This window comes from Grus americana, chromosome 11 (genome assembly GCF_028858705.1).
Source record: "Grus americana isolate bGruAme1 chromosome 11, bGruAme1.mat, whole genome shotgun sequence".
Lineage (NCBI taxonomy): Eukaryota > Metazoa > Chordata > Aves > Gruiformes > Gruidae > Grus > Grus americana.
This window is the reverse complement of record NC_072862.1, coordinates 14833148-14851080: the sequence shown is the minus strand read 5'-3', so window position 1 is coordinate 14851080 and position 17933 is coordinate 14833148. Positions and strand designations below refer to the sequence as shown.

General features: G+C 36.1%; 1 protein-coding gene across 16 annotated transcripts in view; it reads right to left on the bottom strand.

The window, feature by feature from the left end:
- ERC2 (ELKS/RAB6-interacting/CAST family member 2) overlaps positions 1–17933 on the bottom strand; it is a 509200-nt gene that overhangs the window by 381849 nt on the left and 109418 nt on the right. For 15 of the 16 annotated variants that reach the window (XM_054838820.1, XM_054838822.1, XM_054838825.1 and 12 more), the window contains one exon: positions 10605–10679. The exons of the other annotated variant lie outside the window; for it this stretch is intronic. In XM_054838820.1, coding sequence (XP_054694795.1) covers positions 10605–10679 — 75 coding nt within the window. The remainder of the gene's footprint in view (positions 1–10604; positions 10680–17933) is intronic. 16 annotated transcript variants of the gene reach the window in all.

Here is a 17933-nt window from a genome sequence, read left to right as displayed (position 1 = left end):
TAGGCCCTGTTTGCAGACATTTACTAAGAAATTGAAAACATTGTGATTCAAATGGTCAGGCAATCAGTTCAAGAACGTGAAGGAGCAACCACCCAGCAAAAGTCAGAGATCGGAGAGTGAAGTACTTGTTCCACTGAGGTCAATAAAAAAAAAAAAAAACAAAAAAAACCCACAACCAAACCACAAAATCTGATTCAGTAAGATCAGGATATTAACCTAGAAGGCTAATTTTTGGGAAAAATTACAAGTTTAATTGATCCTTTAAGCAAGACAAGCTAAGCTTGAATCGCTCTGCTTAACTACAACTTTGTTCCTGTTTCTTTTTTCAAAATTACTTTTATTTTCCTGAGTTCTAAGAGTACACCAGTGCTTTCCCTAGGCTGCCTAAAAGCAAGCAAAACCAGAACTCCTGTAATGCCTTTTTTCATAATATAGCTAGGCAAATTTAGCAATTTAAAACACAGAATAATTTGGACAAAGTTCCAAAAAAGCATTTGAACTTTTGGTACTAAAGCAAAAATGAAACTCAGATTCTTTTTGAGATTTAGCAACCACTGTTACAAATCCATTTGGAATCAAAGCTATGTAAGGACTAAATGTCATTTAGATGGCACACTATCATTCCTCTAATACTTTAGCTTTTATCTTTGTAATCAATAATAAGTCTCAGACTGAGAGAATTTTTCTTTTATTATTTTCTTATTTCTTATATTAGTTAAGTTAATAGAGATTTTTGAACAGGAAAGATTTTAACTATTTAGTTTGCAGTACAAAAAGCTGCTCATAAACAAGTAAAAATATTCATAATCTGAAATCCTGGAGGTTTTCCAAGATCTGACAGGAGAAATATTCATAACATGAAATTAAAGTTTGCATTTTCCTTACAATTTTTGCTCCCAGAGAAATTCCCCTTAAAAATAAAATACCATGATTTAATGTACAGCAATTGTGGTCCTTCAAGATTTTTCTCTCAGAAGGTGATGCTCTTTCACCAAACACTCTGGAGTGCATACAGATACTTTTGACTAGAGTACCTGACCAGAATATCCTTAATATCCTTTATCTCTTCAACTAAGGAAATAAAGGACACTTATTCTCAGCCAATCCTATTCCTGTGTGGGACAACACATCTCAAAGAATGGTATTTGCTGTAGTTAATACTACTATTCTTTTATAAGGTAAATAAAAACTTATTTGCCCACATCTTTTCCATTATTAGTGAGTCAAAAACAATAATTCATGCTATAGGAGTCATGTGAGAGGATTCTACGTGTGCAGTGTCAAACAGTCCCACCAAATTTCACATTAGAACTTCACAGCTTCTCTGCAAAATAATGTCACATGAACACACTCAATGAACCACATAGAGCTTTCCTATATATCTCAATGAACCACAAAGAACTTTCCCATATATTTCCATTAATGAAAGTATTTAGGATACAGAGATAGTTTGCCTAGAAAAGCAAGCTGTCACATACTTGTTTGATAAATCACAGCACAGATTGACCCAATTAGAAGGTCTACATAGAAGTAATCTACCCACGCTGTCTTCATAAAATCACAGCAACTGAGTTTAAATTAATCTAAACTATGTAGGAAACAAGTATTTGCCTTAGCCTTCAATGACAAGGTCTCTCAGGCCTCTGTGCTTAATGACAGGGTTCAAGCTAGAGGACTACCAACAGCGATGACTCAGTCAGGGCTTACTTGTGAGAGCTCGACCCATACAAATGCATGGGACAATACAGGCTGCATCCTGAGGAGCAGCTCTGCTGAAAAAGACCTGAGGATCTTGGTGGACAGCAACCTCAACAGCAGCCAGCACTGTGACCTGGCAGCAAAGGAGGGAAACAGCATCCTGGGCTGTATTAACATGAACATAGGCAGTAAGCAGATCAAGGGAAGAGATTATCACCTTCTACTTAGCATTCATTATACTTCATGTAGAGTACTGCACCCAGTTTTAAGCCCTGTAGTACAAGACAGAATTGATGAACCTGAAGTTCAGCAGGGGGGAACCAGGAGGGCTGGGGGGCTGGAGTACTTGCCCTCTAAGAAGAGTCAGAGGAAAGTGGGCTTGTTCAGCCTAGAGAAGAGAAGGCTTCAAGGGGGACCTAAAAGTAACGCCTTGCAGTACCTACAAGTGTTGTATTTTGAGTACAAGCACTGGAAATGGTTGCCCAGGGAGATGGTGTCATCTATCTCTAGAGGTTTTTCAAGATCTGAGAGGATAAAGCCCTGATCATATCTCTTGTTTTCGGCTTTGCAATCATGAGACACAATATACTGCAGGCAAATACTCATGAATTCCAATGGGATAGAAAGAATATTCTTTCTCTGTCATTACTCCCACAGTAATTGTAGTACAGCCTGAATATCTGATGCCACTGGAATGTGTTCAGCATTTCACTAGCATACTGTATTAAGATTTTTAGCACCCTTAATAATTAATGCCTTAATAATTAATCACAAATTGTTTTACAATATAATTAATTGTAGAAGCAGATGGATGTGTTTCCCTAAAGTAGGGCAGACTTCAGTGCTTCTTTCTTGGCTTTTCTCTTCTGTAAAGAACCAGCTGCATTGTTCATAACAAAAGTAATGTGAAAAATTAAATTTACAAGTCTCTAAGATCTAATTCCCGTTATTCATGTGTAAACACATTTTCAATCAAACCCCATTCCACTGAAAACATCAGAAAATCACGATTCTATGACTGTAGCAAGCAGTAGAACACAGAAATAATCTCATTCAAAACAGTTAGTTGAAAATTAGCATCAGAGTAAAAGCACATTTCTTCTGTGAAAGACCATGCCCTCATTAAACAGTTTTGTTCAATCACACAATCAAAACCACAGTAAATTAATAATAACACTATACTGATATAGGTATGTATATACCAGTTCAACCATACACAGAGAATGGCTTTAAAATGAACAGCAGGATAAGCACTTACTTACAGTCATACAAAGTGACCCGGAAATTTTTGTGTGAATCGGAACCCTGATAAATGCACAGTCAGCTCCCTTCCAGATACTTAAAAAGTCCAGGAAACAAATTTTCACTTAAATAAGTCATAAGATGTTAAGGGGGGAAAAAAAGAAGCAAAAAAGATTTGTCAAATTTTGCCTACTGCTAACATTGTGAAAGTGGGAAAAATACAGGTAGCCTGCTGCTCAGTGCAGATTCATTCACCTGCATCACACTGTGACATACTAGTTCGCACTGGCAGATATGTTTCTGGGTTGTACAACTATGCAAATAGTTCCTGTGTTTTAATCCAGACAAGAGCTCAGAGACATAAGAGGATCTAAAAGTTCTCAAAAAATCTCAAGACAAAGGAATTTAAAATAGACATTGAGGAGACCTATCTTCCATGACAGCAAACATACTTTCATGCCATATAGGCAAAGCAAAGCACTTTCAAGGGGAACACCAAACACACACTTTCATGTATCTGACAAGTTTCCAAATTAACTGCATCCCCTTTTAGAAAAGGAGCTTCAGCCAAAAGAGAAAGAAGTGCCTGAATGCAAAGGAAATAATAATAATTAAAAAAAGTCTTGGAATGTAAAACTTGCAGTTTATCTTTTACCTCACTACCTGCTTCTTTTCTGGAAAATATCCAATACTGAAAATGCTGATTATAATCTTAATCAGCAGTACATATTTTCCTTTCTTGGAGGGTATGCTCAAAGAGAAAGAGTATACCACCAAAAATGAATTAAAAAAACACAAAGGAGCTGTCTCGGGATGCAACTTTAAAAACAAACAACCAACCAACCCACAACAAAAAACCCGCCACACATACACACCACCACTCCCTTCCATCTGGAAGATTTCCAGTCATCTTTTAGTTTATATGCCTATATCTAATATAATTATGGAGTTGGATTTAATAACAACTTTTCAAGGTTTTACAGGTAAAATGCAACTTAAATTACTTAGTATGTTAGTCTAACATTATTAACATGACAGATTTCCAATAGTAGAATCCTAAAAATTTTATTAATATTTGTCCATGGAATCAGCATTACTTGTATCATAGAGCAAAGGTTGTATGACTGATCATAAAAAACAAGTAATCTTTCTATTAAAAGAGCAGCCCTTCACATGACAGAAAATAAACTTTAAGATTGACTGATCTGTTCACAAAACACTTTTCCATAAACTTTTTTTTAAGAAGAAAGTAAAATAAAAGGTTGAGATGGAATGAAAAAAAGAAAGGGGAAGAATTTTCATTAAATCTTATCATTTGGAGAAACTGCACAAAAAGATAAATACTGAAAGAAAAGAGAAAAAAGAATTTTAAAAGCTATCAAGGCTTATGCACAACAATAAATTATTGGAGCTCTCACCGATACTACAATCAAATCATGCTCCATCAGACTTGATTTTAGAAATTTTCTACTCTCATTGAAGATAAACACAAAACCTAAGTTTCACTGCACTTTGGAATGATTTTACACTGAAATATATTAATACTGCCAGGACCTGTTAACGACATGTCATCCGGGAGTAATCCTCAACAAATCTTTCCAGCTAAGTCATTCAGAGTCCAGCTTTTTGTACTGCATTTGTATTTTATATATTTGTAAATATAACATGGCAGAAATAATTTATAGCACAGCCTGCTATACTCTTTAGAAGGCTTATTCATCACAGATTAACATTTAAGCTTTAGGAGAAATATCTAACATGACTTTTGGAAGCATTTTCTGTACTTCTACTTTACCACAAGTTTGAACTCTCCAAGGAAAAGTTTATTTTTAATCAATCTCTGTATGCTGTGTAAAAACTAGTTTTCCTATCTCTAGAAAAGTTGTCACTATCAGTTTTGTATGAACTTTTTATTGGAACAGAAGGCAGAAATTTCACAAATTTTGCAGACTGAAATCTGTTTCAGAGTAATTTATCAAAACATCAGTGATGACAAGACAGAAGAGAAGCCAGACATCACCTCTGTTCACAGACTGCTCAAGGAGTCAAAGGTACTGGTCCCTTATGTATGAACACATGGCAATTCTGCAAATACACCAGACGGGCTGCTGGCTTGCCCAGGAAACCCGAGTTTTCGTGTCTGGACAACGGCTAGAAAGTGAGGAACCTCGTTGGTCAAAGACAATACAGACAGCCTGGAGCTCCCCATGGGTACTGCCACAAGGGAGCTGGGCTGACTTACAGGATGGACAGGAAGTTAGATAGCTTTGCTTTCACTCAGTTTTGACAGAATAGGCACATTCCCATAAAATCTTCTGACTCGGCTGAATCAGCATTTTCCCACAGAAAACTTCAATTGGAAAACTCAACCAGCTCATGTTGTGGCACGGGGGTCTGGCAATCTTTCAGAAACTGAAATTGGAACAGATGCAGTATTTCCTTCAAACCTCTAAGACTTATCCACATTAGCAGCATTCTAAAAAACTATGTGGGTCTGTGTTGAATCACAAAGATTCCTTTGCAGTAATATTAAGGAAGCAGCTTAGTATTAACTGGTACTAATAAACATCATCTGAGTTCTACAGCAATGCAACAATTGTGCAGATTTTTCCAGTCAGGCCCTCTAAGTCTGTTAAAAGATGCAAGATTCTATAGCAGGATTTGTGATATAGATCAGGGTACTGTCCCTCATCTATCCCCTCCTTCCAGCAGTAACCAATGCTTCTTCCTCATCTCCTTTATTAGAATAGTGTTGCAGATATTCTGTGAGAGAGGTTAGGGCTAGTTCTATGTTGGACCTAGCAGAAATCTCTCTTTTGGAACATGAAACAATTAGTATGTGTTCTGATGCTGAATAAAATAAAACTCTACAAATGAGTTTCCACAATAATGTTTCATGAATCTTACATATCCAGTCCTTACAACAAAAGTGCTATAGTACATTTCCTGAACACGAGGGGGAATAAAATGACAAAACATTTGTAAATAATACAGCATTCCAGTCTGTCTTACTCTGAAACAAGAAGTAATGAAATGCTACTCTTCATTTCAAACACCTGATAAATTTAAACTATGACTGTGAAAAATCTTGCTTGTAGGGCATTCAACAAGCAATCAGAAGCAAATATTTGAAATTTCACATTTAATAAAACTTGTATTTAAATGCACCTATGCACACATGCTATCAACAGACCACACATGACTACTCTTACTATACACTTTTTTTTAACTTTGTCAATTTAATACAGAGAATATTCAGGTTTATTTTTGAAGACAAGGGAAAGTGAAAGTTCATGCAATCCTAACAATCAGAGTATGTTGCACTGCAAAACACACATACACGCTTTTTTAGAACCAAACCCATACCTGAAATATCAAAGCTGGATCAATACATAAAGATGGTTCTTTCTGTAAGTAAGGTAAACCACAAATATTTTCATTTACTTTACAGCTTACCATTTTTAAAGACTTTTTAATTCTTTTTGCTAGACTATATATAATTTCAGGATAGTCAATACCCTATACTTAGGATGAGCTTTATTCCAGATCAGCAGGCAACTCGTTTCTGATTTTCTCTCTCAAGTAATATCACTGGATTAAGCCCAGAACTGTCTGAACAAGATCATGGAAGACATAGAATGGTTTGGGTCTAAAGAGACCTTAAAGATCATCTAGTCCAACCTGTCTGCCATGGGCAGGGACATCTTTCACTAGACCAGGTTGCCCAAAGCCCCATCCAACCTGGCCTTAAACACTTCCAGGGATGGGACACCCACAACTTCTCTGGGCAACCTGTTCCAGTGCCTCACCACCCTCACAGGGAAGAATTTCTTTCTAACATCGAATCTAAATCTACCCCCTGTCAGTTTAAAACTGTTGCCCCTTGTCCTGTCACTACAGGTCCTGGTAAGAAGTCTTTCTCCATCTTTCCCCTTTATATAAAGAAAGGTCACAATAAGGTTTCTCCAGAGCCTTCTCTTCTCCAGGCTGAATAACCCCAACTCTCTCAGCCTGTCTTCACTGGAGAGGTGCTCCAGCCCTCTCTGAGCATCTTCATGGCCTCCTCTGGACCTGCTCCAACAGGGACCTCAGAATAGAGGTACTGGGGACCTCAGAATAGAATGCTACTCGAGGTAGCACCTCATAAGAGATAAGCAAGTTTTGACCCGATTCATGTGCTCATAAGTACTTCTTATTGAACTGATGAAATAATGAAAAGTGTGTTTCCTTTTACTCTTTTTTTTATGATATTAATCAGTGTTAATCAACTTTGGGTATCACTGATATTCAAAGACATCAGTGATATGGCATGTGTCAGCACACAATACACAAAGAAGTATGCATGGGTGCAATGGCAATTAAAGGAAAGAATTTCAATGTACCGGCTTTATTTTATGCTTAAACAGACAAAGTTTTAGGCATGAGAAAAAAAATGCTGTTTGATTATGTATATCCATAGTCACAAAGTCAGTAGCAATCACTGCAACAAAACTAGGCTACCTCCCTTTTTAAGTCATAAAATTACATGAATGATGCTGTTAAATATACCGACCATATTTTAGTGTGCATTTGCTACAGCTAGCTTCCACACACTGTATTTTGTAATATATTTATTTTCACTACTGGAGAGAACTTTTTTTTTTTTAAAAGAAGATATTTCAGGTAGGTATCTACAGACTGTAATCTCTTTGCTCTGTTCTTTCCTATTTGTTAAACTACACAAAACTAAGTTCTTAAAGTTTTTCATTGTTTGGTAATATTTTTAAACGTTCTGGTGGCTCTTCTATGAACACTATGAGTTCCATGATGTAACTCGCTGTTTTGGGCAGATATACACTTCAAAATTTTTGCCTTTTTTTTTTTTTTTTAATAAGCATACAGAAGATAGAGACTTGTCAAGGAGACAACAGTTATGTAGAAACTACAATTGCTATAAGAAAAGGCAACTACTTGCAAAGTTTTCAGAGAGAAATGAAGACCATGACAGGAAAGATAGGGCAGAAGAAAAGCTGTTTAGGACCAAAAAAAAAAATCAAAAAAAAAATCACATATGAGATGATAGGTAGGAGAAATGGGTATACTTCATTGGATGAAAGGGAGGACAGACTGGGAAAAGGGACGGAAGGCATTCAGCAGTGGCAAGGGACAGAAGAAAACCACAGGAAAGAATAGAGGGATCTATGAAGGAGGGAAAGCTGCCTCCTGGCAGAGCCTGGGGGAGCCCGGGGAGGGGACTCAAAGAAAAGCTATTGTGGAGAGGGGGTGGAAGGGGTTGGGTGTGGTGAAGAGAAATGTATACTGCTTGGAGCCTCTGCATGGGGGAGTGTATGGCCTCAGATTGCCATATTAGAGGGTAATCTTCTCCCTCCTACTGCCCTCAACACTGCAGGGAAATTATTGCTTCAGTGCTTGATCATTCAAAACAAATGTTCCACATTTTTTTCAAAACAAATGCTGTCTGGATTAAGACAACCTAAATTTACTTGAAAACATTCCAGAGCTGGAACTTGTAATGAAAACTGCTGTTTAATCATGTGGATTTCAACATCTTACATTTGTCCCTTTTTCTTTTCAATATTAGGCCTATTTTAGATGGCAACCCCAAAGGAGCATGTGTTCATAGGAAAAGAAAGAACTGTGTGCCTCAGAGCCAAAAGGCAGCTCCGCATCAGAATGCTCCAGCAACATTACAGCCTCACCTGTGACAATTAAAGCCCTCATTACAAAGATCAGATTTTTAAAAAGTGGAAGATCACACCACTCCCAACCCTCCCAGGAAACAAAACAGAAAAGACTTTAGTGTCTCCAGGGACAGACACTGTCAGAGTGGCTGCAACTACAGGCATCATGTGTGCCACTTCTGTGTCATGTCTCCCCCCCACACCCCTATTCTTTTCAAAGAGCTTTGGTACAGGAAGAGGAATTGCAAATTATTTTACAACATAACCTTCACATTGTTAATAACCCATATGAAGGACCATAAATTATTCTAACACACTATCTCAGTATCCCACAACTTTTACATTTATAATTCTTAATAGAAAGAAAAAAGTTTCTCAGCCACCATCCTGCTTTCCCATATACTTAGGGTAAACACACGTTTTAGTTTTCATACATAGATTCTGAATTAAACAGGGAAGGTCCATCTTCTGATGTGTATTTGCCTTGGAATACTGAAATCGATGTACCTTCTTTGTTACTCATATAATCCAAACTAATTATTATCTATTAAAAGGCAGATACTGTATTTATGAAGTCCTGCTGTTGTTGTAACTGTGTATTTACCACAACGTTCAGACATGCTGAACTCATTTGCTCATAACAGAAGTCACTGGCAAAATGAGGCCTTTAATTTGCACTTCCTTTTAAGACTGAAATGAAAGACCACCATTAATGTATTTCAGGCAGCACTGCCAACTCACAAATTATCTCAAGTCTCATGGTATTTTTCTTAAAGTCGTACATTCCAGACTCATAGAATTATGTGAAAATATCAGGTTTCACTTTTTAAATTATTATTATTATTATCATCTTTGCTTATTGGGGGGGAAGCCACAAACTTTAGTAATATTATATATCAAAAAGAGGAAACTATATTCAGGACTAAGACAGGAGTTTCATCACAGTTTGTCATATCACTCTGCTAATGCAATGAATATTTTCCTTAGGTTAGACGTAAAATGATGGCCAAATAACCACAAGCAGAAGTACTGTTTTTAAAGATCAAGAAGGAAAACATTTTACATCAGCCTTGGACAGTTTGTGTTTGCTTCTGTTTGTCAGTTTATTCCATCTACTTTGGCTCACCTGAAACTCCACCCCCCACCGCCCCCAGCAAGTCTTTTTAAAAAGCAATATTCAGTTCTTATCATTCAGTAATGCTACACTTGATTTTTTTTTTTTAATCAAGGCTTATTAAGAAAACAGACTAGGAGAAAGAAATACTAATTATTCCTAGCTTTACAGCAAAATAAATTGAGACATAAAAGGAAATATTTAATGATTTAAGAGTAAAAGTTACAAATTGAGGTGTTGTGGGTTAACCCTGTTAGGCAGCAAAGCATCACACAACTGCTCATTCACCCCCCCTCAGTGGGACAGGGGAGAGAATTGGAAGAGCAAAAGTGAGAAAACTCATGGACCGAGATAAAGCCAGCTTAATAGGTAAAGCAAAGCTGCGCACACAATGAAAGCAAATTACGGAATTCATTCACTACTTCCCATTGGCAGGCAGATGCTTAGCTATTTCCAGGAAAGCAGGGCTTCATCATGCATAACAGTTACTTGGGAAGACAAATGCTGCAACTCCCCTCAGTTTTATTGCTGAGCATGACATTCTGTGGTACAGAATATCCCTTTGGTCAATTGAGGTCAGCTGTCCCGGCCATGTTCCCTCCCAGCCTCTTGTCCACCCCCAACCTACTTGCTGGAGGATGGCGGGGGGGGGGGGGGGGAGTAGAGTGAGAAACTGAGAAAGCTTCAACTCTTAAGCACTGTTCAGCAACAGCTAAAACATCAGTCTGTTATCAATGCTCTTTTGGTCCCAAATTCAAAACATAAACTGTAGGGGCTGCTACGAGGAAAATTAACTGCATCCCAGCTATGCCCAGTACACAAGTTCATGCTACAAAAATAATGTATGTGAAAACATGCAAAGACCATACCTTCATTTCAATAACTGTTTGAAGAGCCTTCGTCTTTGCTGGCTCAGGCTGAAGTTGGGTTCTTCTATGTAATTCCTGTGGAGGGACACGATAGAAATAAGCCTGACGACTCATCTTTCCATTATTTTAATCACTCATATGAATTTATTACAACAAAATAAAAGCCTGATGATTAGAAGACTGTAACTCCAAATGCTACAGGTGCTTCCTTCTCTGTAATCCCTCTAACATCACTGCAGTCCCTATCTTATATTACAGTCAACTCTAACGGCACATGCGCTATTTCTGAAACCCCTATCAATAATTAATGTCAATGGTGACAAAGCCAGCAAGTACTTTCTTAGTCCAAATACAATGCTGCTGTTTCTGCCTAAACATCAAAACTTAATTAATTCAGTTGTTACTAATTCAAACACTGTTAAGTCATTTAAAATCTTTTAATGTAGTTTCTTCTTAGTTTTTCCTCTAATATCTGAAATAAGCAATTTAAAGACATTTAAATTTGACATTTTAAGGATAATAATTATATAGTGGGTTGATGCAGCACTCTCTACAGTAGCAATTACATTTCAGTTTTCACATTTTCATACTATTTTTTATGCATTTTAATCCACAGGTAAAAGAAAAATAGATTGCATTAGTTAAGACATACAGTTAACAGAATTAATGTCTACTGGTCTTTATAAAAAAAGACTATGAAGACAGCAGCACTTGATTTCTTATCAAACACTGGAGTTGTATTTTGGTATGAGACATCTCAATAAAAAAAATCACATATCTACAGAGAACAATGTAAAGCTGTAATGAAACATCATTAATTTAAGAATTTGGTGATGCTTTTACCCCTCACGCAAACCATCTGAGTAGTTTATTAGAAAACAAAACTGAAACAGGACAGATATAGTCCTGTTTCTAGTCTTTTAGAGTCCTTCCTCTCTAAAGGACAAGACTGCCATAGTTAATGTCTTTCCCTGTTCTTTCTACCCCAGTGCTCTACATACACACTTGAACTAACTTCATAACCATTAAAAATACATTTATGCTTGATAGGCTGGGAAGCTAGGTTCATTCACCACAAAGATATTAGCTGACTCCAGAACCTGAGCTATTGTGTCTTCCAAATTATGCCTCTCCCAGCTCATCCTCTTAAATTCAGGGAGGAGGGAATCATCAAAAAACCCATAACACTGTTACTCCTAATTATCTTTATTCCCATCTCTCAAATCCCCTTTCCTTGAGTGACGTGAACAATGTACAACTTGACAATCAATAGACTAACAATCAAAAAATACAGTCAACGAGGGATTGTGCACATTTATTATCCTGCCCCCCCCCAGCCTATCCTAGTGCATTTCTGGGTCTAGCCTACCTTATAACCCACAATCTTAAAAGTCTTTTTTTTGTATCACAGACTATCAATCAGTTTCTCATTCTGTTTAGCAACAAGCATATCGCTTATCGATGACATTGAGAAACAACCACTCTTTAAAGACTAAGTAGTAGGAGTGATTTGGGGCATGTTAAATTAAAATCTACTGATAATAAAAATCTTTATAAAATACATTAAAAAAATTGTGTGGCCTAATATACTAAAATAACTGAAAGAGACAAGTTAGTTGTGTGTGCTCCATTTAACTGAACATAGATTACTTAACTTGAAATGTAGTATGTGACAGGACATCGTATCAAGACACGCATCCCAGAATTGTCAGGTTTGGCATGCATTTTTGGTTAAAATAAAATAAGCTGTTCATAGGTAGCAGAAAATTTTATGTATACAGAAATACATCAATACTTATGATCTGTAGGATTACAGTTAAGTAGCCAAGTTATGGTCAAATGGCTGGTAAATTAAGACCATTTAGATCACATCAGTTTGATATCATTTTTCAGACTTCTCCTGTTTGTTCGTGATCCTAGCCCACAAACGTCTAGGCCCACGGGCAGTTTTTCATTCCCTATTTGTACCAAAGCTAACAACGACACCTCAATAACTGAAGCTCTTAGCAGCCCTGGCACTATAAAGAAGAAAGAGTTGGATATGCTCTGTCTTGCCTGTTTTACCCACTCTGCTGTTTCCATAGAAAGAATGCACAAGAACATAACAGTTAGATAAACTGTTAAATTAGATTCTGACCTGAAAGAGCCTATTGATAACTTGATAAACCACAGCACTGCTTGCAAGAGTCCGATTAGGTGCAAGTGTTTGAATGCGTACCTAAAGTAGGTCTGCATGCTTTTTTTATTACATTAAATATGTTGCAGATATATGTATGTATATTTAAACTACCTCTAACATATGATGACAGTGAACTTCTAATTTTGCAGTGGGCATTTATGAAAAAGTATATCTGAATGGTCCTTTTTCCTTGTTTTTTTTTGGTTGGTTGGTTTTTTTAAATGTAAAACTAACTCACATTATAAAAAGAAAGAAATCTTTACAAATCACCTATAGAGAGAATCCCTCAATCAACACCAGCTGTTTGTCTGAGATGAAACAAGTACCTTCACTACAGAAATGTTTTAAAAAATAAGAATATGTCGTAGATTTGTCATACAGTTCTCCTACAAAAGTCACGGAAAAATAGTTGGCCAGTTATACCACTATCTGATCAGCAAAAATTACAGCTAATTCTAAGACCAGACTTTGCTCCCCAAGGCCACATAAACTGAGTTGGAATATAAACAGGATTCCACACATTACCCAGGGAGACAAACCAGAGTTTCCACACCCTTAGCCAAAGATTAATAGACTGCCAAAGATGAGTATTCCTAGATGTCTATCATAGCATGAAGCCTTGCCTCATAATACTTTTCCTGTTTGCTTTATGAATCAATCTGATGCTGGCTGACTTAAAAGCTTTTCTTCTCTATCCCTGACGGTAAAATGAAGCAGACTTTAGGATTCTGGAGAAGATCAGAAAATGACTCCCACTTTATTATTTTGTGTGGGTTTTCTTCCAATCAGATTCAAATGTTTGGAGACTCCCACAAGGCTCAGTTCTTGAATTTATGTTGTTCTATGTATGCATTTTTTCTTTTGGGGTACTTGATTCAGGGATATTCTTTTGGGGTACTGATTCAAGGATACTACCACTTTATGTGCATGATACCTTATACTGATTGTTTTACTATCTGAAGTCATCTAAGAGGGTTTCAGATTTGCCTGAACAGCAACAGATATTCTGAACATTTCAGGAAGCCCTTATAGCCTAGAGAAACCAGATTTTTATCCATTACATCATTTTTGGAACAACACTGGTTTGTCTTTTTAATTTCTTTTAATAAAAAACCTAAGGAGTCTAATAAAAAGCTTTAAAAAAAACCCCAACAAAAAACCAATACATCAGGGATAGTTTCTTTTAACCTGAACTGTATCGAATGGAACTCTTGATACTTATATCCATGATAAAGTACTTGTGCCATAATCTCTGCAATCATCAAGGTCTATACTAATAATCCCTCAGAGATGTACTCATTTAGGAAATTACACTTTCATTATATCCCCTATATAACATCTGTATCACTGCAATTGGTAGTAGTTCTGAGTAATCACTTTGTGATTGGATTTCATGATGATGCTTAGTTGTCACGGTGATTAACACACCCATACAAAATTGACAGGAAATCAAATCTTTTTCTTCAGATTAAGGTTACTCTAATCTTTACTTTTACACCAAAAAGAGTCTTAAACCAAAGCTGGCCATTGCTTTCTCCTTCTACATGTTTCTGGGATATTAGATTAACATCTTGTGTTGGCCTCAAAAGTAACTTGAGTGCACAATTTTACCACTAATTTAAACAAACATCAAAAAATCCCAAGAAGAGATAGTTTATATCATATATACTTCCTAAAATAATGGTGGAAGATGAGTCCTGTTCTTTTGTTCAGAAATTGATAGCAAGAGTTTGCAAGATTTTATTATTGACTGGCATTCAAAATCCACACTACATAGTATAGTCTGAGCCTAATACTGATTAAAAACTGAAAACTGCCTTTTTACTCCAGCTTTATTATAAGATGCTTCATCACTTGGCAGCAGGAAAGCCAAGGTGCTGCAAACTGATCCTACTTTTATTCTGTTTCTGATGTATTTTATTAAGGTTCCTAAGACAACAGTGACCATGTGTTGTTCTGATTAGATGAGATTGAGCTGAACCTCTTAAATAAAAGGCTACACCAATGCTTTTAATGCAGTTCAAGGTTTTACCTTCTATTGACATAAAATTGCCTAAAATAGCATGACAAAGTGCTAGAAAGAAAAGGACTTCAGAAAAATGGGCAGTTTAGAGATGGTATCATGCAACTGTCAGTGAATGCCTGCATTTCAGCTGGTAAGCTTCTACTGATTAAAGAACAGAAGAAAAATGGAATCATAAACCAGAAGATTTTTAAAAAGTAACACAAAATTCAAGATTTATAGAAAATAAAGACATAATAGGAACAAAAGACATCAGAATCAAATAACCATTGGAAGAAGACAGACGGATGATTAAAGATGGCAGCAACTATACCTAAGGTAATGTAAAAAAAGGCATGAGAAACCATTGTGTCAGTAAATCTAGCTTCTTGTATTCCTAGGCAAAATGTACGCATCTGTAAATCACAGCAGGCAATAGTGTAGGAGCTGCTAGTTCTCTCAAACACCTCAAAGCAGACTGCTTCCATTCTCTTGGAAAAGAAAGCCTTGGTATTGCTTCTACATGATCAGCTTGTTTGAACTTTAAAATCTAAATCAGCAGTATATTAATATTTTGATCAATTAATTTAAGTAAAAGCATAGCCACTTACCTGAAGTGTCTAAACAGTAGTGTTTCTTCAACCAAAAATACCATTAGAAAGACTGATCAAATTCTATTTAACCAGAATACTACAAAAATGTAACATACAGGAATTAATTTATTCTTAACAGATAAGCTTATCTTCTCTTTCCTGTTTTCTAAATCTTCGCATCTACCCTCAGCCAAAATGGTCTCATAGTAATTTAGATGAAAGTATATTTAAGAAATCCGGATCAAACTCTTTATCTTTCTGGAAACCATAAACTGACAACACTGAAAATTTCCATGTCTGGCTCCAGTGTGTAGGGAGAAAAAAACCCCACCCCTCTATTATTAGGAAGGATTCCAAAAATCACATTACCATTGGTCATCTTTTAAAAACCCACTACTGTAGGTATTTGAACTCTGTGAGAACCCATTAAAGAAGTTTTGTCAAATCCCAACAAATTTTATACTTTGAAGAAATGAAAGTGTGGATACAAGCATATGAAATAAAAAATTACCGGAACTATAAAGAGCTGATAGCTAACGAGTTCTGTACTGGAGAATGAGTTTCTTTGTAAATTAGGTATATTTAAATTTATTAAGTTCTCACAGTTAAGCAAAATACTCAGATGCATGCCTAATTCTCTCTCCATTTAGCATTTTCAAATAAATAGGCAAATATTAATTTTGATGAATACGGAAGAATACAGGAATAAATTGCATGAATTTGGCACCACCACCAAACTATAAAACAAAGTTCAATAGTCCAGCACCACAGACAACTCTAGCAATAATCTCATTGGCCTCAGTACTACTCTTGAACAATGCTTCTGACACCACTCCTGGCCTACATTAGAACACTCGGGGTGAAGAAGGGTAGGAGGGAGGGAGGAAGGAGTTTTTACACCAGATTAAAACCACTATATTGAATCACTAGCCAAAATATTTCTTTACAATCATCATACTTCCATTTATTCCTGAATGCATGCATAAAAGAAGGGCTTATGATATGTTTTACCAATATGCCTAAAGACAGATGATAAGGAAAAATACTCTGAGCATTAAGAAATTCAGCTTTTCTTTGACTTGTATGTCAAAAACACCTTAAGCAACCATGTATGTTGTCATGCTGGAAGACTGTCCTCTGGCAAGAGATCATATATAAAAAGTTTCAAGTGAAAAGGCGATTTGTGTAGGGAGCTTCAAATGCATGTGGGACAATTTAGTTTCTAATTGAAAGTACATAGGATGTTTCCTGAAAGCTACTGAAACTCTACTTTCACCAGAATTCTTCAAAGATTTCTTTCTTGTCTTTGTAGAAGGAACAAAATGTCTAGAGGATCATTTCTTTTTTTTTTGCCCAATATCATTAATCTTTTTTTCTCCTACCAAAATTACTTCTCCAAAGTTAAGAAAAGGGAAACGTTATTGCTTCGCAAATATCTTCAGAGAAAGAAACTTGATGATAAATAGTTTTCTCTTTTCCCCAGCCTAATTTTATTTGAAAACCCAGAACAAAGCCCCCAAGCGCATGCAAGTAAAAGAAGCACATATATTTGTTTTCGGTGTAGTCAATTAGGATCAGAAAATAAAAGTTCCAATCACAGCTAACATTCTGCAAAGCATATATGCTCTGAAAACATCCTGGCTAAAAAACTTTCTCTTTGCAGTGCATATGAAGCTCAAAAATTGCATGGAAAAGCATTTTTTTTAAAATTAAATGTTTAAAACAGATATTTATTAACAACCCAGCTGCACTAAAAGGATTCACTTAATTTACTTTAGGATACATGAATGAAATATAGTTGGGAGTTATAAACCAAGATTTTTAGACATTTTTATTTGAGTGTGTTTTGTTTGCGGGGGCTTTGGGGTTTTTTTTTAGAAAATTTTAGAAATTTTTTTAAAATCACATCTTAAAATTCTAATAATGTAAAATCTTTATTGTAACAAATCCTTTATGCAATCCATAGTGTTTAAAAAATTCTTATCCAATAAATCAAATATTTTAAAGATTTACTTCTACTCCCCAAAACTGTTTACTCCTTCCTTCCTCCTCAGAAGTTTGAACACAAAATAATTTTTTAATGAGGTTGAAAAAGAAGGAAATATCACATCAGTTTTACAATAAGCGTAACACAATACTAACCACGGAGTAATAATGAAATTCCACCTTAGGGCATAACTAAGAGTAGACTTCCCTATCCTGCCATCAGAAATAGACAGGCAAAGCTTAAAAGGGTAAAGTCACAGCAAAGCTTACCAAATATGATCCTAAGATCCAGAACACACAACAGAGATGCTGCTGTGTGCCAGCTCTGCTCTTCATAAAAAAACCTCCACATTTTAAAGCACGTACACTACTGTGAAATAAGATGTTACAAGCAGTGCCAACATACAGCGCCTGTGGTATTTCTATGGGTCAGTTCACATAAGCAGAAGAAAACAGTGGTTTTTATTAGGAGTTCTTATATTCAAGTAACTAACATCCTGCTAGTTTCCTTAAACAGTTGAAATGTAAGAGTTCTGTCCTAGAAAAGCAAAAAGACAAAGGGAATATCC